At 38.7% G+C, this 23,002-nt stretch overlaps 3 protein-coding genes across 3 annotated transcripts; 2 read left to right on the top strand and 1 right to left on the bottom strand.

The window, feature by feature from the left end:
- Positions 1–1,002: 1,002 nt before the first annotated feature.
- nfkbid (nuclear factor of kappa light polypeptide gene enhancer in B-cells inhibitor, delta) lies at positions 1,003–9,396 on the bottom strand. The gene is made up of 12 exons (XM_029504636.1): positions 9,243–9,396; positions 6,618–6,736; positions 6,500–6,533; positions 5,441–5,625; positions 5,158–5,342; positions 4,378–4,483; positions 4,114–4,260; positions 3,971–4,022; positions 3,649–3,806; positions 3,200–3,316; positions 2,916–3,080; positions 1,003–2,811 (listed from the first exon to the last, which is right to left on the bottom strand). The coding sequence occupies exons 1-12, from the start codon at positions 9,328–9,330 to the stop codon at positions 2,740–2,742; spliced, it is 1,428 nt and encodes a 475-aa protein (XP_029360496.1). The 5' UTR covers positions 9,331–9,396; the 3' UTR covers positions 1,003–2,739.
- Positions 9,397–15,407: 6,011 nt separating this feature from the next.
- On the top strand, positions 15,408–17,400 carry hcst (hematopoietic cell signal transducer). The gene is made up of 5 exons (XM_029505080.1): positions 15,408–15,436; positions 15,814–15,867; positions 16,078–16,098; positions 16,297–16,422; positions 16,694–17,400. The coding sequence occupies exons 2-5, from the start codon at positions 15,822–15,824 to the stop codon at positions 16,735–16,737; spliced, it is 237 nt and encodes a 78-aa protein (XP_029360940.1). The 5' UTR covers positions 15,408–15,436; positions 15,814–15,821; the 3' UTR covers positions 16,738–17,400.
- Positions 17,401–17,527: 127 nt separating this feature from the next.
- tyrobp (transmembrane immune signaling adaptor TYROBP) lies at positions 17,528–20,026 on the top strand. Its single transcript, XM_029505024.1, has 5 exons — positions 17,528–19,001; positions 19,130–19,150; positions 19,243–19,383; positions 19,477–19,541; positions 19,676–20,026. Exons 1-5 carry the CDS (start codon positions 18,965–18,967, stop codon positions 19,730–19,732), a joined length of 321 nt encoding a protein of 106 aa, XP_029360884.1. The 5' UTR covers positions 17,528–18,964; the 3' UTR covers positions 19,733–20,026.
- Positions 20,027–23,002: the final 2,976 nt, after the last annotated feature.

Below are 23,002 nucleotides of genomic sequence, written 5' to 3'. Positions count from 1 at the left end.
TTACACAGAACTTTGTGGAACAAATCACATGTGGGAAGTGCTTGCTCCCAGAAAAATAACTTTAAAAGGATGAATCACACTCCTCATGTGTTGGTAGTGACTGGGCAGTGCATATACTTGGCTAATCGCATGTTGCTTGTATGGCCAGGCAAGAAGAAAGACGAGAGCTGCTGTTTGAACAGCACAAATAAAACAGCATATTGGTCCACAGTAATTCCTCAATTGACTCAAAACTCTGTGGCTTCAACTGTTTTTCAATCGTGGCATCCTGATAATGATTAGCCGCAACCTCAAGTTGTTGTCACATCTTTCAAACTGCACAACCAGAATGAAACTCAGTAATCCCAATCAATTCATATAATTCTAATATCCATTCATTTCTTTCCTTTTTGTTTGCAGTTCCAACTCCTCTGGCACCCAAATCCCAAAGACAGAGGGTAAGTTCACCTGACTAGAGGGAATTGTTTCAGATCTTTGTGTTCTTAAACTGCAGTAAGGACAATGTCTCTCTGGTTTCTTTCTTTTTCTTTCACAGTTCCTCCTCAAACTGTATAGAAAATATAATATTTACCCGAAAGAGAGGGAGGGAGAGGAAGTCATCACTGGAGCCACGCTAACAAATGCACACACAGCGACTGTTTGTAGCACTTATGGAAAATATTCCTCTGTCAGGCGGATGGTCAATAAAAAGGGTTTACCAACCCAACCTAACCTGCTTTGATTGATTGTCTACAACTGAATTTTGTAATAAGTCCTAAGTGTGAGCAGTATCTCTTTAGTTTGCTCAGTTTTGTGTGAGCACTGGGACTCGAAGCTTGTCAAAGATGAAAGAAATTACTACAGGCTTACATAAAGACCACTCCAACCATGAGACTTGATTAAGCACATTTAATTAATCAACTACAACAGTGGCTGTCTTTCCTCTTTATATTGTACTCCTGTGAAACAACCCAATCACGAGCATGGTAAAAAAAAAAGAGCCGCATGCATGAACAATACTTTTACTTTTTCTTTATTTCGGTTGTTATCTGCTTTTTGGCCTTTCAAAAAAAGTGCAACCAATGAAAAAAAAAAAAAAAAATCAAAACATAACATGGCAACCTAACAAAGGAGCCAATGAATAGTATAGACTGAACAGGATCTTATAAAATCAAAATGTAACAACCATAATATTAAATGTTCAAGAATGTATCACTACTTGAAAATGCTTTCAGAAATAAGTTAGACACATCCATGATTTATTTAGTCTTGATTTCAGGTAATCTTTGCAGCTTCTGTTATTTTAAGTGAAGACAAATATAATAGACATCAAATGAACACCTGTAAAACCTGGAAACAATGAGACCAGTGCCTCAAATAAAGGTACCGACAGCTCAACATGATTTATCAGTGTCCTTACTGGTCTTATTGATGAGTAATGTTGCTTGACATTATACTTAAGTGAGGAAAATGTGTACTGTAGAAATTATAAAATATAACATAATTACCCAAGGGAGATTTTTTCTTCTTTTCTTTTTTTTTTTCCTTTCTGCTTTACAGGAATTCATGTCTAATCTCTGTGTCATGTCTAAGAGCAGACATGACACAGAGGTGAAAGCTCCAACCTTATGCATCACTCAAACTGCATTCAAAGGCATACCTCATTTCACCTATGACTAAGGTTCATGGGTGACAGTGGAAAAGGTCAGTGGTAATGAAGCTTTAACAATCCGAGAGTCATTCAGTTTGAGTGTAAACACATTCGGGCCTGTATCAGATATTTTCCACAGTCATGTATAATCAGGACTATTCAGAAGGCGCCCTGAACATCAAAACAGTTGATTAGAACTTGAAATGCAGTGCTATTGTACTTTTGTTCATAAGGAAGAACACCCTTTTGTTTCTTAACTTTCAAACACATAACAGTTTTACACAGTAAAGTTTCCTTTTCCATAAAGAAAATAGTTACCAGCACTTTCACACATAGTGCGTGCAACCGTTAGTGGCACAACATAAGTATTATGCATACAGGCAGACAGTTAAACGACATGATTGATTACAATTTTTGTTAGCACACGCATTCTTAACATAAGTGCACATGCTGATTTAAAACAAAACCATCACTCAGTGTATCAATATGATAACTTATCATGATGGGTGGGGGTTTTGACAAGAGAGTGAAGGGGATTTCAGGGACATTGTCCTGAGATTCATATTGACGATTTCACAGAAATCAACATAAGAATGGGAGTGTAGCCTTAACAGAAAATGAATATTGCGTCACTTTCACAGCACACAGCACTGGTTATACATCTTAATCTGAACTATGCTCTTAATTTCTGTCCATTTAAAGGATTTCATTTCAAAATATTAAATGTGCCCTTTGGCCAAAATAAATACATAAATTAAAATGTCTACTTGTCAGAAATTGCAACATTGTAAAAAGGCTTGATCCCGGATATTACATTTTGGAATTAAATGCTTCAACTACACGCAAACATTTGAGCATGAGCATGGAGAAATAAATAAAGCGCATTTTCACAAACTAAATCACAGCCAATTGAAGCTTTGTGCCTTGAAACTTAATTTACTAATCCAATTTGAATTATATGCAGAAATTCATTTGGCAAACTAGTTTGTTAACACTGTATAAGCCAGAGACTCCCAGAACCTGGTAAGAATAAAGTGGATATCCCCTTCTCAACAGAGGAAACATCTTACAGACTCATCCTTCCAAATGAGGATTACAAGTGATCTAAATCATTCCTGGTCCTGCAAGGACATGTTGCGTCGACGAGAGGAAGCGTTTCGTTTCTTCAGCATCAGTTTGAGCTGGAGGTGAAAAGAGATGAAATAAGCTTCTTCCTGATTTAAAAAAAAAAAAAAAAAAAAAAAAAAAAAAAGCAGGGCAGCCTGTTGGAAAGACAAACACTCACCTGCTCTCCCTGGTGGCCGCTCTGCAGTAGGTGAGCTGGCTGGTCGTTCTCTAGGTTGCGGATGCTGGGATCAGCTCCTCTGCCTAGCAGCAGCCGCAGGATCTCCTCCTGGTGGGGGTTGCCATGGAGACCAGCTGCCATGTGTAAAGCTGTGTGACCATGTGCCTATGATGAAAGAGGTCAGTGTATACTGTCATGTCTGTATCTGTTTGAATTTACATATAAACATGTGAATATGCAAATATAAAATCCAGCTCTGAGTGTCATGTCAGCGTTGAACTCACTTTCATGTTGACAAAGTCTTTCATGTTGAGCAGGGGAATCCTCAACAGATAACGCACCAGCTCAATATTCCCCTCCTTTACAGCCAAGTGCAGCACAGTCTTGTTACTTTTGATTTCCTGGAATTGGAGGATTGGAAATGATGGGAAAAAACATAATGAAACCAACACAAGTCAAACCACAACATTTCAGCGTCTAGCAAAAATAGAAGGCAGAGGGAGAGTGCAGATTGGGGATTGGAGTGGGAGTGGTGGCTCCCACTATGACTTAATCTGGGTTAGACAACATCGTGGGCACTTTCCCCGTGACCTCCGTGTTCTCTAAAAAGGTCATCATTTAGCATATCGGACTTTGATGGTTCTGTGGTCTGTCCATCCTTTTATCTGCTCACTCTTGCTCTGACATCGCAACAGCTACTGCAACATTTATAAGGGGGAGAGCTGTGCTGTACCTGGCTGAGCAGGGATGCCCCTGCACTGAGCAGCATCTGCACACAGGAGAGCTTCTCGACGGCTTTGGTTTGTAGGCTAAGATCTGTCATCCCGCCGGCAGACAGCGCCTTCATGGTCACACTGTGAGAAATGGCAGCGCAGTGCAGAGCAGTCATACCTGAGGCAAAAAAAAAAAGGGAGGCATTTCACATCGGACTTCAGGCTCTAATGATGCCAATATCGTAGAATTAGTGCTGATCGACATTGTTTTGCACAGCTATGTTACTGTAACCAAACTTTCCTGATAGTTGACCATTAGTAAGAGGGAAAGCAATGAAGTACCTTCAAAATTTCGGGCTTCCAGCTTGACAACAGGTCCGTTAGACAGAATTTCCTGGAGGAAAAAGAGTTCAGTATAACTAAGTTTTTTTTCTGATCTGCTGTAATAGTCATACCAAAGTATCGCAGTCCAACTGGAGCCTTACCTCCAGAACCCTGGGGAAGCCATAGTGGGCAGCGAGATGGAGGGCAGTTTGCCCTTTAACATCACAGGCATTGATGTCTGTTCCCAATGACAGCAGATCTTGTACGATCTCTGGTTGGTTGGCTGTCACTGCAACCAGCAAAGCGGTCTGCAAAGCACATTTATCGCACAATTTAATCTTCCTGTAGTAAATTAAACCCTGCTTTTGCCAAAGATTGCTCTTTGCATGCTTGAAAAGATCTGAGTCCCCCCCCCCCCCCCATACCTTTCCCTTGTGCTCTTTGGCATCCAGCCTCCCCAGATCCCTCAGTCTCTCTGCAGCAGCGAAGGCACATTCCCTGAGTCCTTTGGCAGTGTAGATGTGCAGAATACTGGCAGAACAAGAGAACATAACAAATGTGTTGTAAATGAAGCTGGAAGATAAAAAGTAACCCTCACAACCAGTTTCATATTCATCTCTTTCACACTTGAATATTAGTTTTCCTTTTTATCTGAGTTTCTAATCATGAAACACAAGTGGCTGAGTCATTGTCATTGGTGTTATTTTAATCTTTCAAGGATTACCAAACTGAACCTCTCACTTTTAGCTTACAAACGAAAATGAAACTCGTATGGAAGTAAATAAATCGTGCAGTCATACATGCACATTCACACAATGCAGTAATATCAGCAGGGAAGAAAATAGGTATGATTCTGACTTCTCTTTCACAAAATCTGCCAAATAGCTTGAGGTTCAGTGTGTGTGTGTGTGTGTCAATGTAATTTTGCAATTTATGAACTAAAAAGAAGAATGAGTTGCACTGTTTAGAACAGAGGTCTCCAACTGGTCCCGGAGGGACACTGTCCTGCATGTTTTAGATGTTTCTGCTCTAACACACCTGATTCAAATGATCAGCTCATCATCAAGCTCTGCTCATTTGAATCAGCTGTGTTGGAGCAGGAAATATCTAAAACACGCAGGACAGCAACTGTGCACCTGGTATTATGTGAAGATTTGGAGCTGTGCGCACTGTTGATAAGTACCAATTCATTTATAAGCACTCACGTGTCTCCGTCTTCGTCCTGCCCTGTGGTTCTGGTGTAATCCATCCCCCTGAGCAGCATCCTGGCCTCTTCCAGTTTGGTGGTGTCCATCACTGAGCCAAAATTCAGCTGTGTGTTTTGACTGGGACCCAGAAGTTGCCAGGTTGAAGCAATACTGGGATCTGTGACTGCCATCTGGCATTCCGGCTAAAATTAATGCAGGATTTGATTTAAGCCAACAGCACAAGTACAGTTACACACTTTCATACAGATGCAAAATGTTAGTTGAAAGGGAGTTCTCTTACATAAGTCTGAGACATGGTCTCATATCCTTGGACCTGCTGCTGTGTGCCGTATTCAGATGTCATCGGGAGGCCGTAACCTGCATAGCTGGCTCCTGGATGGCTTTGATAGTAACTGAGTGTATGCTCTGGTGCTGTTGACCACTGCTCATAGCTCACTGCCATTTCTGAGTAGCTGCTTGATGCACCTAGGACAGAGAATAGAATAGCTTTTATGTTTATAATTCAGCTATGATTCAGCACCGCAGTGTTTGTCAAGCATTATGAGTATTTGTTGGGGAAAATTTTCTACCCTAGATTAGGAGCGTATGAGTATTTACAGCAGTAGGAAGAGATAAACAACTAAATGCTGTGTGGAAGGTCCTTCTCACAAACAGTGCTTGTCCCTTTCGTTCAGATGAAAGCAAAGCTATTTGAACCATGTTTTTTCAAGAACTTCAGTTTCCATTATTATCAAGTTTAGAAAACTTTTCTAGAGGTGACTAGCTTGGTTTGACCTCAAACCTGGGCCAGACATGTATAGGTAGACTTTATCTGAAAAGGTACAATATATTTTGTTAACAATTTCATTGTTGCTGCCCCTTTTCTTCTAATGCAATGTGTTTGGCTGCTTTTGTATTCATTTTTGTTTTTCTTTTTTATGGCAACTATGGGGAGGGACATGGTCACAGACATTGTACAATTTTCTGTTACTGATGCAGTATTAGAGCTGTTGTTTTTGTTAAATCGTTGTGGTATATATATAAAACTTATACATAAGTTGGGTAACTCGGTCCATGCAAAAGGTTGGTGGATCTAGGTTTATTGAGAGTTGACAGTTGAATTTAGATTTTGAGGTGCAGTTATCTGCCAATATGAAGAGTAAAAAGGTGACTATGCAGGTGTAGAAGCCAAAAGTGACAATGAAAAACTTCAGAGTGATGCCAACTGGAGTTGATAAACCAAAATCAGCAGTTGTAGCGATTAAAAAACAGGTGCCTTTACTTTACCAGCAGTAAAGAAAAACTCTTGCTGAGTTCACACTAAGTGTATTTAGGGGTACATATGTGGCCCATCTCTTACCTGTACAAGGAAACAGTTCAAAGGAGGACAGCTCCTGAGAAAAAGAAAAGAGAGGTAATCAGAAAAACTGCATTTCAGTGATATCATCATTGAAAGATACTGAGCTTACTGAACTTACTGAAACAGAAGTTGGAGGAACAGGGCTAGTGCTCGCTGTAGAGGATGTTTCACGCCTCCTCTTCTCCTCCAAGAGTTTCTTCACTGTGGGCAGAGTGCAACACGGCTTCTCCTTCGGTGCTGGAAAGCACAAAGGAAAAGGTCATATTCTAGTTTGACGGATATCTGCAATCGCACATCGCATATGAATCAGTTATTTAAAAGTTCATATTTATTTTTTGTGATTAATTTCATCAGTGCACCGCTGGCAGTATTTATAAACAGATATTTCCCAAATCATTCAACAAAAACTGCAAAGCTGTTTGTTGGTCAGAATATTCAAGAGATGAATTTAAATAGATAAAACCAAAACAGAAAGGATCTCAATGATGTGCAGGAGGAGCCAGTATTGTTCAGTGAGCTCTTCAGATTATGGATAAGCCTCTCTGTCTTTATATTTCCTATTTAATCTCACTGTAATATGTGTGCGTTTAATTGTTTATCTCATCAAGAAAGACATAGCTTCTTATGGTATTGTGCAAATCTACACTGAAAAGTATAGGAACATGGCAACAACAAGCATAAAACATGTTGCAAATTTAGTCTGGACTGATTTTATGTAATCCAACATTAAACAGGTAATCACCTTCAGTGTGGCTCAGTTTCTCCATGGTGGCATTTTCTGCACACCTTCAGGTATCAATATCATGTCCTTTATAGTATGAGTAGATTTCCCCCCCCTTCTGATATAAATGTACGATTTCCACTGAACAGGTGAAGGAAATCAGAAAAATAGGAAAGAAAAAAAAAACACTACAAAGCAGAATTCTGGTGTTTCCAGTTGACATGATCTGACCACACAAGCTGTTTCCTCAAAAGCTTCACCCCACGACTGAAAGATAAAGTGATATTTCCACTCTGTCTGTGGAACCGGAGTACAAAGAGTAAGCTCTGAAAACAACCTCCTCCATTAGGAACGCAGAACGCAAACCAGACAGATTCATCAGAAAATCTTGAACATGGGATTGCCACATCTTATTTTCTATGACACCTTCCTGTCGCTCTCCGTTACGCTGATAGAAATGAAAAAAAGAAAAACCACATCCTCTACCACCGATGTTTTGCAGGCACGTCACCTCAACACGTGTGTTTGCCTTGTGCTTTCTATTGCACCTTTTTGGCTTGGAGGCAGAGCAAAGGAGAGGAGTGACAAGTTCTTTTGTTATTTCTCTCTTTCGTTTTACTCTGTGAATATTGATTCCTGTGGTGAGCCACACAAGATAGTTCTGTTCATAAGAGCAAATGCAGAGTGAAAAAAAAAAAAGAACAACAACATACCAATTACAAAGTGAGACAAAAAGTTAAGTTTGTGGGCTCGATGGTCCACTTAGAGTTTTCGTAGCTAGTCATATTGTTACTCATCTCAAAAGCCTTGATCTTACTGGTAGTTAAAAACCTCTGTGCCTCCACCATCTTACAAAGGTCAATATGTCAAAGCACATGACATTAATTAACCATCAAGTTTCATTTGCAAGTTGCTGAGGTGTTACTATATATATGTTACTCAATTCTCATTTGACTCGTTTTATCCTGAAAGAAAACCACAATTGGCCTTTTAGCAGATAATGCAACGGTATAACATTTAACTTCAAAATAAACCGACTGATGATATAAGTTGCTCAACATCTTACAGTCAGTTCAGAGCTTCTCTTATCATTCAAGAGAAACAAGAGATCAGAAAATAGCTTTTAAATGTCTGTCCAAGTTCAGAGGGTAACCCATCCCACACAGGTTTACACTAACTAATGCTGCTTTGGGCTATTCTCTGCCATATTCAAATAGGGATTTTGGAAACCCCTGGACATTGAGTCATGTGTGTGGGAGGCTGGGGATTCCGACAACCTTTCTCTTTTGGCTTGGTCCCCAGAGAAAGAAAGAAGCAGTGTAAAGCTAGTTTCCTCATTTTGTGGTTTAACAGACTCAGTGCACCCAACAGAATATGTAATCACTTTGGTCTGTGTCAAAGAAGGGATGAACAAAGAAAATTAAGCAAAGCAAGTTGAGATATCGCGTCACACAGCTTGCTTGTCTGGCATTATTCAAAAAGGGAAATGAAAATAAGGCAGAAAGGGTGGGGGTGTATCAGGGTTTCCCCAAACATGATGTGACTCTTGGATTCACCCGAATTGTGCTATCATTCAGTGAAAACCGAGACAAAGACCAGTACATGAACCGCTGAATAAAGTGAATGAATGAATCATTTACAGACACTGTCAGCAGAGCAATGTCTAATCCAAGGTACATAGATTAAAATAGTCAGATTAAAAATACAAAAGCCTAAACAAAGGGAAAACATAAACTACTAGTGTTTTTCACTTGATATTTTCATTAGCTACTAGACATATAATGTTACAGTCTTGGATATGAAATGAAATAAAGATTAGCAATTGACAAATTTATAGCACATTATGTTGTAAACTATACAACACTATATTGTCTATAACTACAGTACATAATTTAGTTTGTCATCATTATTCTTACACAAGTAAGCCTTAGACTGTGAAGGTGGACTGACTGGAAACATAACATACTAGTAATAAAGCTTGTTTTCTGTTATTTTCAGCAAAATAAAAGCAAATATACTCACATTTATCAAAGTGCATGTCAGAACCGTTTTTTGCTTTTAGGTTTTCAACAGGTCGTCTTCTCAGCCAGCAATTTGTTCTAAGTGACATCAAATGATTCACACAGCCGGAGGAATCAGTCGTGATCTGTGACGTTCTGGTAGCCCGGTGTCTATGTCTGCCTTGTTGTCTTACTTCTGCTGCTTGTACACAGAAAACACACGTTCCTCATCACCGCCCTCAGCTGTGGTCCCGCCCTACAGCATAGGGGAAGCACACATTCACCATGGTGGCAGACCAGGCCTGGGGAATATAGAATTAAACAGAATTTAACAGTGAGAAAAAAAGAGCCATCTGTTTTGTGAGCAATATTTATAACAAATATACAGCTGAAAATAAAAACACACTGTCATTAGGAACAGGGAGGCAGTAGGTATTTAGATCAGCCAATAAGATCAGGTAAAAGTCTGGCATTCTGTGTTATTTATTTGATTTTGTTGGATTTCAGCAGTAAGTTCAGTTGTGTTTAGGGCTCCATGGTACAATCCCTCATTTAGTTTGTTTACCTGAGATGTAAGCGGGGAGTATCAGTAGGGTTTCAATGTGGGAACTGTGGAGCCGAGAGCTGGGGAGGAGGACCTCATTCTTCATCTGTGCTTCAATGACCAGTCCCCAACACCTCAAGAGGGCTCATCTGCCAGATGCCCCTCTGTGTTGAAGGTTATTTCATGGCTGTGGTGTTATTTTGGGGCCAGAGCCACCAACTAGCCTGTTCAGCTGCACCTGAGAGAGATTTGATAGCTTGGCGTTGGTAGCAGCCTGGTAGTTAACCTGCCCAAAAACCCTCTGCAGCCAACTTCCACTGGCCGAACATTGCTCAGCATCAGCTGCCAGCTTGGCATACCGAAGGCTCTTACTTTCGTAGGCCTCCTTCATTGCCTCCTCCCAAGGCACAGTGAGTTCTATGATGCAGACGGAGCGAAGTGATGCAGACCAAAGCTCGAGGTCTGGTCTGAGGTTCGTAGTGGTTATCTTAGCAGGGAAGCAAAGCCTTTGGTTCAGATCTGCCACCAACCTTCAGAGTCTTCTCCGTACCACTGGTTTAGGTTACTGGGAGATGGCAGGACATTGTACGTAGCTCAAAGGATGAAGCTGGTCTGAAATGTTTCCATAACTCTTTCCATGAGAACCTCCTCTTTTCAGCTCATCCACTCCCCTTGTTTAACCTGAGAGACAGCCTTTGAACATCTTGCTGCCTGCTCTTGGCGGCGCACCTGCTCAATGGCCAGTCCTCAACCCTGAGATGGAGTTGCCTTGTGTCACAATGGTCTGATCTCTCCAAGGCTAAGACCTGATCTCCTCTGTTGCACGTTGCCAATGATGTCCGGGTGTATAAGGGCTGACTTTGCCTGCTGCATAGCTGCAGCTGAGGTCCATTTCCATCCTGTTACCAGGACATGAGTCTTAGTGGGATTTGCTCAGTGCCATTCCTAGCCATACTTTGGAAGTTCCTCTCCATGCAAACCTACCCTGCTATTTGATGAGTGAGGTGATAGTCTCCCGGACGCTGAAGTAGTAAAACCAGTCCTAGTCCCTATTGTGCATTCTACGACTGTAATATTGGATATTAGGAAATTATGTAATTAAAGTGGTATTTTAATGTTGTAGCTGGTTGAGGTTGGAGTGATTTTAACAAATATCAACCAATCACTTGTTTGGTAGTTTACTGTAATATACGGAATCTGTCAACTTAAGATCAATTATACTGAGATTCTGTCAAAATTCACGAAATGTCTTCAGTGGATGGTCATAAAGTTAAATGAAATTAAATAAATAAATCTCTTTAATATAGACAAAAATGTCCCTGAAAGTAATTCAAAACAATAATACAGATATGGCTTCAGTTTTAAAGTTTTTGATTTAAGTTCTTTGTTATGTATTTACTTCAATCTGTCAGTAAAAACTTTGATTTAATGGGCTGAAATGTCTGCTGTATGTACTTTTAAATGATCATGACTTTTTAATGAGAAATTTGACTTTAAACACCCTCAATGAATAACAAACATGAGAGTAGGAGAGGGTACTTTTCTTTTCCTTTTTGAAATTTCCAAAATGGTTGCTTACTGATTAATGCTCTTTGGAGATTGTATGTTTGGTAAAGTGTAATTTCTTTTGTGTAGTCACTGTCTTACAAGAACTTGTGTGTCATCTTAGAAACAACAAGATATCATTTTGAAGGAAACATAGCGATAAAGCTGTTATTTCTACCATATGACTAATGCAAATGCTGAGTGTCTTTGTTCCATTAACACTTTGTTTAAGAAATAATATAACAGTATGCAGCAGTGTAACACAAAATAGAATAACATAGGCTAACAACATCACACCTTTGAAGAATCAGAGTTTACTGAAATACAAAGGAAATGGAAGATGTGATCATGAAAAAAATTACACACAATCTTATACCATGTGAAAAGTACATTTATTTTATTCTTTTTTTCCATTTATGGTGAAAACATTGACTCTGCCAGCCTCAGGTTTACAATTTCTTTCAAATGTGAAACCATTCACACTTAAAAAAAAAAAAAAATCTTGTCTGTAGTGCTTATACTCGGTTAATGAAATGATAAATGCCAAGTGAAAGGTAAGAGTTGAAACATGACTAAACAACATGGCTGACTCACGTATAAGTTCAATTTTGAAAACCGAAATCTTTAAATTGCACCGTTTCTTTTTGTATACATTCTCAATGAAGAGGCAAGAACAAACACAGGCTTGTCTGTGTGTCACAGTGTGTGTATCAAGTTATGTGGTGGATGTCTATTGCATCGGGTAAAACCTATTAATGATATTTTACATCTACTGGGGCTGTTCTTTGAGTTTTATTCCTGCTTTGGGGGGTTTCGTGTTATACTGGTATCGATAATATATTAGATGTTGAGTGCAGTGGTTCATTTTCAACTCACTCATATTTTTGTCAAATAAATACTTCACAAAATGTTAAATAGGTTGAGGAAGAATTTGAGCATTGGTACTATTATTGGTATTGGTGTTAGGAATCATGTTGTGAAAATCTGATACAGGCTCTGAGCCCAGTGATACACAGTAATGCAGTGCATTAAGAGTTTTATAATCCGACCAACACAGGGCAGTGTGTTGATCATGACGGTTCAGATCAACTTAATCACAAATATTTTAAGGTTTGCCTAATGTGAACAAATCTAAATAGCTGAATAAATTATAACAGCAGAGTAAATAATCATACATGAATAATATAACATTCAATATGTGTTTCTGTTGGGATTGTTTTTCTCTCTCTTTTTCTAGAAGCCTGTTAGAGATTATCTGGCAATAAAAGTTGGCTCCAGTCTAATCTGTATTATTCTGAATGAGGATATGGAAATGTTATAAAGAGCAAAACGGCTTAAAGTAAGAAAAAAATCCTAAACCTGATTTTTTTTCCATGGAGCTGCAATAGTAAATTATTCTATTCTATTCTAGTAAACTATTCAATTCTTATTTTAAAAACAAAATAGGAAGTAAATAACCAAAAGGCTTGTCGTCTCTGCCCCTCTTTTCTATCCACTTATTTTAAGTCCTTTGTCTGTTGTTAGGACGTCTTGCCCTGGCTTCATAAACTCACTCTCCATCATCACCATATGTGCAGCAGCCATTTATGTTTATTTTATATAGTTTATATAATTATTACATTATGTAATTAATTATTTCATGGTCCTGTTGCAGTGCTTCATGAATTTATTTTATTATTATTTTATTATTTTATTTATTTTATCTTACCCATTGAAGTTTGACCCCCGCCACCAAATGATTTGGCCACCGAGCCTTCGCTAAGCCCCGGTCCGGTCAGCCTCAGTCCGGTGATCAGAAAGGAAAAGGAAAGAGAATAAGAAAATTAAGGGTCAATAAATTTTCTGGACAAGCATTTAAAAAAAGGTGGTGACGGTGAAGCTGGGACAAGAAACGTAGAGCAAGGTAAAAAAAAAAACAAAACGGCGCAGTTAGCTTGTAAGGTAAGCTAACTGGCCAGCTCTAATGCTAACGTCCATTAGCCTAGCTTGTATTAAAGCCCGACACAAAACGTTATCTTTGACAGAAACAGCTGAGTTTGGGAGCTCCATCAGAAAGAAGAGACAGAGAGGAGAGGGCTGCAGCTGCTGTCAGGTAACAGAGAGAGGGACGGGGAGGGTCCTGGGGGGGATTTATTTAAGTTGGTGTTATTTCCGCACTTTCCGACAAAGATATTGGCCGCAAATTTAGAAGAAGTACTCCACCACTTCAGACACAACAACACACACAAGGACCGGGATATTACTCGTTGTTAATGTGTGTGTGTGTGTGCAGAAAGACAGAACTGTATTCAGCTGTGAGTGATGAGGAGTTGGACCGTTTTGTAAGTGATGTCCACAGAAGACATCCAAACTCTGGCTACAAGCTAAGGCGTGTTCATCTGAATGCAAGAGGTGTGCGTGTTACAAAAACAATGAAGGAGTAATGTTAGACTAGAGCAAAAGTAGCAAGTAAGGAGAGCATCAATAGAAATGTAGTGGAGTAAAAAGTACAACATTTCTCCTTCCAATGTAGTGAAGTGAAAGTAAAATTATCCCCCCAAAATAACACTCAAGTAAAGTACAGATACTCAAAAACCCCGCTTATTGGCTTGTGATGTCAGTTTGGGTGAGAGGGAAAGCTGCATTACTCTCATTCTGTTGATAGGCCAACTCAACTGACTGCTTGAACCGGACAATATCCTGCATCAACAGGTTTGTTTTTTTAATGTTGATCTTTATTTAATCGCAGTCCAACGACACTAGCCGGAGTACTTTAAGCCCTGGAAGCTTTTTTGGAGCTTGCATAGAAATAGGTGAATTTCATTTTCATTCATCCATATTCAGCTGCCTATCCGAAGTGGGGTCGTGGGGGCAGCAGCTTTAGGAGAAGCCCCAGACTCCTCCGCCATCCTCGGGGATCCCATGATCTCTCAGCCTGGTCCTGGATCTGCCCTGAGCTCTTCTCAGGAGCCCCTCCCTGGTGTCATCCTTATCAGATGCCCGGAACACCTCAGCCGGCTCCTTGCCAAGCAGAGGAGCCGCGGCTCTCCCGGATGACTGAGCCTCTCAACCTATCTGTAAGGAGAGCCCAGCCACCCGCTTGTATCTGCGATCTTGGACCGTAAATCGAGAGCTCTGCCTTCTGGCTCACCTTTCTTATCGTCACAGCGGTGCGGGGCAGCGAACGGTTCTCCGGCCAATCCCCCCCTCCAGAGTTTCCTCACTCGTGAAATCTCAGTTTCGGTTGTATCATTTTGTAGTGTCACAGTGCCAGTAAGTAACCTCACAGTGCCCTCTGCCGTTTCAAAGAGTTAAAATCAACCTATGTCAAAGAAAACACTGCTGACCGAAAATACAACTGGATGAGCCGTATAGATAACTAGAAAGTCTAAAGGTCAAACCAGCTAACAGAAACAAATTCATAAACTTGAGAGTTCCCAGAATCAAACGTCACTGACTACCTGACTATGACCAATTAACAACCTAGGTGATTTATTTATTTTTTTTTTTGGTTAAAGCATAAATACCCATACATCATCTTTAGTGTTATCTGTGTGTCACAGTAGTGAATTTGCTGTGGCAGATGGACAGCTACTAAGAGTCAGCAGAGTCACAATATGAAAGCAGGTGCTACAGCCCACGCACTTTTTCACACTTCTCTGAGTTTATAGATGACTGCAGATGATCTCTGAGCACTGTCTCAGTAAACAGGCCCTGAAAAAGATGTCCTTCTTACCTACCTACCTCATAACTCTTACCCTCCAACAGAAGACATAAAGCTATCGGAGTAAGAGAAGGGTTGGTATTTTAAACTCCAAAGAGATCTGGGTTTGTGTAGCGCTGACTATTCATTTTTATATATGACAATTTTTGTCTTTTGTAATGTTAATGCAATTCAACTGCTCTTTTTGTCATTTTGAAACTGTTGTAAAAACGTCAAAGCTGATGTCCCCATTTAGATTTTTACAATCTGCTTTTCCTTCTGACAGATAAACTATTAGCAGTCAGTGTAGGCTGATAAACTGTGGTCGCAAAGTAATCTTGAAAAAAAAAAAAAAATTGACGTCAGACATCAAAAGTGAAAACTAATAGGAAACAAGAGTCACATTACTTGGCTACCACAGGGCAGATCAGTCCACACAGAGAAGGTAGGAGGCTGTTAACGCTCAACCATTTGAAGTCTGTCAAGTAATAATATCATAATGTTTCATTTTTAGGTAGTTTTATATTGAAGATATAATACCTGAATACTTTGGGGAACATTTTTCAAACTTCAAAAGTGTTTCTTAACTGTGAACACAGAATTTGTCATTTGAAACAGAGATGATTGATAAAAAATTATGATGATTTCTGATCGTTCAACATTTCTGGGAATTTTTTGACTTTATAGCCCTGTCACTGAAATAAAATCTGACTAATATGAGAATCCCAAACTTGATTGTTGAATGCATTTCTACATTTTTGAAGAATGTGATCCACAAGACAATCATCATTGATTCAGCAGTGATTTGTTTGTGTCTTTCAGAGACAAAAATGGCATACAGCGAGTTCCTTATTTCTGCCCTACTTCTTCTTTGCAGTAAGTATCATTTTAATGTTTCTGTTTTTTTGGGGGGGGGGGTTTTCTTGTTTTTTGTTTTTTTTTTTCACCATTTTGAACACATGCAGCCCTTGAGTGGTCTTACACAGGAAAATGAAACCACAAGCACGGCGGAAACTTACTGCTTTATGTCAACTGAATGTGTGAGCTCTAATATAGTCTTGTTTGTTTCTTTTCTTTCTCTCTGAGATCTGACTGGGGCACTCACAGGTATGTTGGCCAACAACAGGATGGTACAAACACAACACTGCAATTCAGTTTTGAATAAAGACTAAAAAGGCAACAGAAACACAGCTATAGGCTCCAATCACTTAATTTGTCATCTTTTCCACTTGTGTCTAATTTTCATACCAACTTCCTACTCCTTTTTCTGTCTGACTGTTTGTCTGTCTGTGGCAAACACTACAGCATCCTGCTACAGAATTGAGCCTGGAACTATAGCAGGCATCGTCTGTGCTGATGTGTTATTGACACTCATCATTATCATTATCACTTACCGTTGTGCCAGCTTACGGCGCCAGAAGATAGAAAATGGTAAGATGGTTGAGCTGAAATGAGTCATGTTTTTGTAGCGTTTATGTCTGACAAGTAAATGTACTAAATGCATTGGAGTCCACAAAATTTTAACACAGTTCCCTGCTTGATTTCCCCATGGCCTCTCAGTCTTGCCTTTCTTTCTGCTGTTTTAGTCATGATGTACATCTTAATATACGGAAGCTTATTTTTCTGTGTTTGTTTTTCATGTTAACTGAATCACTGTGCTCTATACCATCAATATCTTCTGTTTCTTCTCATTTTTTCACAGCTGACAAAGTGTACATGAATGTCCGGGCTAACTGCAAGAGCTAACCTAACAGGGATGTGGTGCTTTATTGACTAATGTTACAATTTAAACCCTTCTTTTGAAATTTATTCCAAAATGCTGTGAAAGTATTCTTCTGTTTTTAAGATAAACCCGAAAGAGTCAGCTTTATACATATATATGTATATATATTTTCTTAGGTAGTATACATGTAATCTCATGGGACTATAAAACTTACTAAACTATATATATATGTAGTCATGCTGTGTGCTTCTTATGCTATCTGCTAAAAACCTGGTCTGACTTTATTGTATAATAATTATGATTAGAATTGTCTGATATATTCTAAAAATGTATATTTCACAATTCAATAAACCCATAACATGTTTGTAAATAATTTTCACCAACCATGTGAACAAAACATCTCTGAATGCTATACATGTTGGCCCTGTAACTAAACCATGTAACGTCCTTTCTGGTTTACTTATGTGGGCTAACTGTCTAAATACTGTATTCTACCAGGTTTATTTTATGTATGTAAAATGTGTCCAATATAAACAGCTTTAAAGATGTGAATGACTTAATAATGGGGCAGCACGGCGGTATAGTGTTTAGTGCTGTCACCCCACAATAAGAAAGTTGCAGGTTCAGTTCCCGGCCTGGGGCCTTGCTGTGTGGAGTTTGTATGTTCCCCCCGTGTCTGCGTGAGTACTCCGGTTTCCTCCCACCGTCCAAAGACATCATGTTTGGGTTAACTGGTGACTCTTAATTTGTCCGTAGGCCTGAGTGTGAGTGTGAGTGGTTGTTGTTCTCTGTCTGTCTCTGTACAATGGACTGGCGACCTGTCGAGGGTGTACCCCGCCCTCGACAGGTGTGAGCTGGCTCCAGCACCCCCTGCGACCCAGAAACAGATGAGTGGTAGAAGATGGATGGATGGCTTAAAAATAAAAACATAAAAGACACCTCTGTTCTATACTCAGGTGACAGTTGGGGCAGTTGCTGTTAAATACCACGGTGCATTGGCATCACACTGTGGTTAAAATGCTATTTGCTGTTTCACACAACCAAAATAGTGACCGAATCTAATTTGGTATCTCCGTATCATCCAATAATCTTCCAACAGTATTGATGCCAGGTGGTTCATCTGTGCAGTGGAGACACTAGACACTTTCAGACTCTTAGCAGTATCATTTGGTTGAAATTTGTATTATTGTTATTTCATTTAATCACTTCAATCATTTAAAGTCCATAGTTTGATTATTATTTATTTTGTTTAGTATTTCTATCTCTGTCATTTAACAGTCCTAAGTATGACCCTTGTCTTTATGAATAAACATTATAATATTTGTGAGGGAATTTTTTCTTGTCCACCTGCTGAGTAAATGAGATATTTAGGTGTCTGCGGGCTGATAAAAGAAACCCTTAGATGGTCAGTAACAAGTGGCTGGGTGTTCTAAGTATCAGCACCTGGGAGGATTTTTTATTGCCTAATGTACAATACTGCACTTGCACATCCCTCTTCTTCCTCTTCTTATTGTATTTGACCTAATATGGATTATCAGCAATCTATAGAGATCTCTCTAAACTATCTTCAGGGGTCGCTGCCTCAGAATTGAGGTGACATCTTGCACAGAACACTGTTTTGATGAATCCTCCTTTCTCCTTGATTAGTCAAGCTTCAATAAACACGGTCAGCATAAGACATCTAGGATGCTCTCTCTTCATCACTGATGATAAGACTGCTCCTGTTCAATTATTGTATTTGAAAATTGGGGAACATAAGAGTTGCCAGTGAAAGTAAGCTTTTATATTACTGACAGCAGAACACAGTTCAAGGTAAGACTGTGGTTTCATGTGGCCTTCAATAAACCACAGTGTATGAGGAAATGCAGTATCTGGTGTATGATTATATTTTCGTTTCAGCAGAAACTGTTGGGGTATAGAAAATTACCTTTACCTTGGCATCACTTGGACTAGATCATTTTAGTCTCAGTTAAAAAGGAACCCTGAAAGAAAGAAAGAAAGGGATATAAAAAGAAAGCTGTGTCCGGCAACCTTCACATCAAAGTGACATCACAGAAGAAACGAGAGCAGCAGCTTCCTCTTCTTTCTGTGGATTCCGTCCTCTTCCTCTGAATATAATCACAAGTTTAGCAACCCACACACTACGGACAGTGTTGCTTGCGAATCATTTGTGAGTACCTATTCGTCTGATTTCGAAGATCGTACACAAACCCTTCTGGAAAAAGATCAGAAGGACCTGTGGCCAGCAAGATGTCCAACGCTCTTTGTATTGTGGGTTCGGTTTTTGGTGGGTGATGCATTATATGTGTTTTAGCTCTGTAGGTTTCTGTTTGATGATACCAGATTATAAAACTTTGGGCATGCTCTCAACTGTTGTTGTAATCTGAGGTTGTTTTTCAACTCTTTGTCTTTCAGGCTCTTCAGAAGGACAGCACGGTATTTAACTTTTATTTGGAAAAAAAAAAGTTGCTTTGTGGTAAGCTGCTTTTTGGTTGTTTGTTTCAATGCCATCCTCCATTTTCTCACAGAGTGCGGCTCCTGTTATCAAATAAATCTCGAGTCTGTAATCGCCATTATTGCTACTGACATTATCTTGACTGTCTTCATCATTATTTCTGTGTTCTGCTTCGCAACTCATCACAAGAGGAGAATATGGGAATCCCATGATGGTGAGCAATAAATTTATGATCATTATGCAGTCATTTGTGAGTATGTTCAGTGGTGACACAGCAATAACTTTCCCTATAAATATTTTTTAACAGGTAAAAGAAATACATCATCAGTATCAAAGAAAATATCAACGGAAGTCACAGAATCTCCTTACCAGGTAAAGCAAAACCATTTTGTTAATTAATTATCAAAGACACTAAATGTGGACAGTATTATATTTAGAGGCTTTCATTATATTATAATTATATATTTTTTGCATTTCCATGATGGACTGCTTTTATTGTTTTGTAGGAATTACATGGAGTCCAGTCAGATGTGTACAGTGAGCTTCAGCAATTTAGGAAATGAGACAACACCTATAAAATATCCCAACAATTTTGCACGCTATAACCAGATTTTACCACATGTATGCAAATCTGGTTTTGCCACTTTCACTTCAATAGAATATTTATACTATGCTTTATAAATATGTGTTTTACATGTAACTGATTGTCATTAATTCACTGTGTTGAGTGCTGTGTTGTGCTGAATGTGATGCTCACGTCATTACATTCTCGTTTATTTTATTTTTTTTGTAAATCCTGAACTGTTAAAAAGTGTATTTGTAGTTACATAATTAAGGATTAAATGATTTAAACTATGTTTTAATATCACAGAAATAAAAAATGCATTTACATTTTCTTTCTTTTTGCATTTGTATTTCAATGGATTAACTAACATGTTTTCACATTACAATGATAGACCAATGATAGAAATGCTTTCAGTATAGCAATGCAAGCGAAACATTTCACACTATTCTGTCTAGTTCATCAAATGTAGTTATTGTGCACATTTTCAGACATTTCTACACACTACAGTTTTTTCTTTTCTTTTTTTTTTTTTACCAAACACCACAGTGTTAACACTTATCACAAAACTGCCAAAACCGCTTTTTTTTTTCACATGATCACATAAACAAAAATAGTTGAAAAAACCCCAAATTTGGATCAAAACTCCCAGAAGTGGCTGTATTTGGAAGCAGGCTGTCTGCTTCATATGAGTCAACAGATGGTGGCTCCTGACTCATTATTAGGAAAAGATGGACTCTGAAAAAGGATATGATAAAAACAGAATTCAACATAGCATGCACAAAATTTGAATAACAAATCTAGGAAGCAATTTCATCTCGTAGTTAGATGAGGACGAGATGCAATGAATTTAAATGAGATAAACCAATAATAACATCTCATGGAGGTTGGGTGAGGAGGATAGAAAAAGAAGACATAATTTGTCTTATTCAAATACAGAGGAAACAGACCTTCATTGGCTCTTGGCTGGAACAAACAAGTTTCTGGGCTTGTGTTCAGGGGGTGCTAGAGCAATTGAAAGCACATTAAAGAAAGCAATCAAACTGTGCATTCACAATATGACTAATATGAGAAAAACGGTTCTTACCTATTGGATACATTTCGGAGCTGTTATATTCTCTGGTTTCTGTGGGAGTAGATCGATTGTTCAGGCTTTGTACATTGTTTTAAGAATTATGTCCAGAGTGAGCAAATAATTCTTAGAACAATGTACATTGTTTTTTTTTTTTGTATCATAGAGTTTGGTCGTACCGTCTGTATCTGTTGTGTTTTCTGCTGCAGCCAGTCTGCCATTGTTTTCCTCCACACTGTCCCAGTCTTGCATTTCTCCACTTTGGTCGGGGGCCAACATACCATTCAGCCCATTAACTCTCCTTGCCTTGCCTGATAGACTGGCACTGTCAATCACTTTGTCTCCATTTAAGCAAATCATTTGTTTCCTTGACAAATATCCATGCTCTGCAACAACCGCTGTCGTGCTTTCTTCACTGTCAAAGTGGGTCAGTTCTTTGCTCCCATCATCCTGAACAAGTCTGCTTATATCGACTAGCCCCCTGCTGACTTTTTTCCCCTCTGATGGTGTGTTATCACTCGCGACATCTTTGGGAATCAAGGTCTCATGACTTTCAAGGCTTTCATCTGCATCTGTGAAGAGCAGTTAAAGCTCAAATTTAAGGCACTGCCCGGCTGCTCTCAGCTCAATTTCTTTCACTTAAGTTAGGTGACAGAAAATTAGCAAAACTCTTTTGTTCAAGATTTATTTATTTATTTATTTATATATTTGCATGTGAAATAAAACCCACATACCTGAAAATCCATTGGTGTCAGAAGTCTCAGAGGATTTTGCATCCGATACATCTGTGAAAGTGTTTACTTCTATTTCAAATTAAATACGATGAATGACGAATGGGTGTTTTGTATTACATTTGTAAAAAATGCAAATTAAATCAATGCTTGTATTTCTTTCAGAGGAAAAAGTATGAAGAATTACCTTCGGAGTCTTTATCTGTGATAGGTTTACTTGGAGTTTTCTTGTTTGCTGCAGACATGAGAAAAATAACTAACTTCTCCACTAAGTTCTATGTGAACAAAATCAGATGCTGTTAAAAATGCTTGCTAGCGTTTACCCTAAAGATTAAGCTAGTAACACAACACATATGCAACCTCGGTTTCTGTTCCCTTTCACAACATTACACCAGTATTCTGGGAGAACCAAAAGTAGTGTAAAAGTAGAAACCAAAACTGTATCTCAATGACTGACTGCTCCATTTTAAATCACAGACCTGCTGCAGGAGTGGTCGTTGTGTCAAGTGCATCTATAAAAACAGTAAAGAAACAAATGTGAGATAAAGGTGAACAATATTTTTTTTCTTATTTCAGATTTTCCAAAAACAAAAATATGATTTGTATAAATAAGAGGACATTATGTAAAACTGACATAAATAATCTTACCATTCAGGAAGCTTAACACATTTTCTCTTTGAGCTTGAAAAGACCAAAAGAGAGGAAAGATGTTACTTCTACGCCTTTTTAATAAGTGCTTTTTTTTTTTTCTTTAAAACATCAGTAAATTCAAAATGACTTTTGATTTTATTTTTCTTTCGTCAGATGGGTTTACCTCTCACTGGGGCTGTTAACACCATAGTTAAAAATGTAAGAAATAGAAGACAACACATGAAGCTGAAACAAATAGAATCACAACAAAGGTAAGGTTTAGGTGAGAGTTGCATGGTTATATTACCTACAGCTCAGAAATCATAGAAATTTCAATGACAGGTCATATATATGCAATAAATCAGCACTTACAGCTTCATTGTTGAATGCGGTCTCCAGCTGTGTCTGCTGTTTGGTAGAGTGCTGTACAGCCTTTATATACAACCTTATCCTACTCTTTAACTTTGAATAAGTCGTGCTCTGTTTAATTATATATTCTTACATGGTGTATCAAATTAAGACTTTGTTAAAGACTATTTCTGTGTGTTCAACAATGTGTGTGATTTGCAGGAAGACAAGAAACAATCAGGCTCTGGGTCCTGATTAATTTACAAAGGTCTATTCATTATATCACTTCACCTCAAAACTAAATGCACACATTCAACATGCAAACAAAGAATTAGTCTGTCTATTGTCTTTGTGTCAATTACAGGTAGCTGGTTACTTCAGGAAAATGCCCCCCGGCTTTTTGCCCTCCTGTTATCAAGGTAACCTTTTAAATGATGCCACAGACTGTGTATTGTTGTTTTCCGACACTATTGCACCATTGTCCATTTAC

This window comes from Echeneis naucrates, chromosome 6 (genome assembly GCF_900963305.1).
Source record: "Echeneis naucrates chromosome 6, fEcheNa1.1, whole genome shotgun sequence".
Lineage (NCBI taxonomy): Eukaryota > Metazoa > Chordata > Actinopteri > Carangiformes > Echeneidae > Echeneis > Echeneis naucrates.
Note: the sequence above shows the minus strand (reverse complement) of the source record. Positions and strands in the feature narration are given on the sequence as shown.

Coding starts and splice junctions, on each gene's coding strand:
- nfkbid (XM_029504636.1), bottom strand. CDS start 9,330: ATGTCACTTAGAACAAATTGCTGGCTGAGAAGACGACCTGTTGAAAAC. Junction 3,081..3,199: donor AAGACTTTGTCAACATGAAA/GTGAGTTCAACG, acceptor CTTTCATCATAG/GCACATGGTCACACAGCTTT. Junction 2,812..2,915: donor GCGGCCACCAGGGAGAGCAG/GTGAGTGTTTGT, acceptor TTTCACCTCCAG/CTCAAACTGATGCTGAAGAA.
- hcst (XM_029505080.1), top strand. CDS start 15,822: ATGGCATACAGCGAGTTCCTTATTTCTGCCCTACTTCTTCTTTGCA. Junction 15,868..16,077: donor TGCCCTACTTCTTCTTTGCA/GTAAGTATCATT, acceptor TTTCTCTCTGAG/ATCTGACTGGGGCACTCACA. Junction 16,099..16,296: donor TCTGACTGGGGCACTCACAG/GTATGTTGGCCA, acceptor CAAACACTACAG/CATCCTGCTACAGAATTGAG.
- tyrobp (XM_029505024.1), top strand. CDS start 18,965: ATGTCCAACGCTCTTTGTATTGTGGGTTCGGTTTTTG. Junction 19,002..19,129: donor TATTGTGGGTTCGGTTTTTG/GTGGGTGATGCA, acceptor TTTGTCTTTCAG/GCTCTTCAGAAGGACAGCAC. Junction 19,542..19,675: donor TCACAGAATCTCCTTACCAG/GTAAAGCAAAAC, acceptor ATTGTTTTGTAG/GAATTACATGGAGTCCAGTC.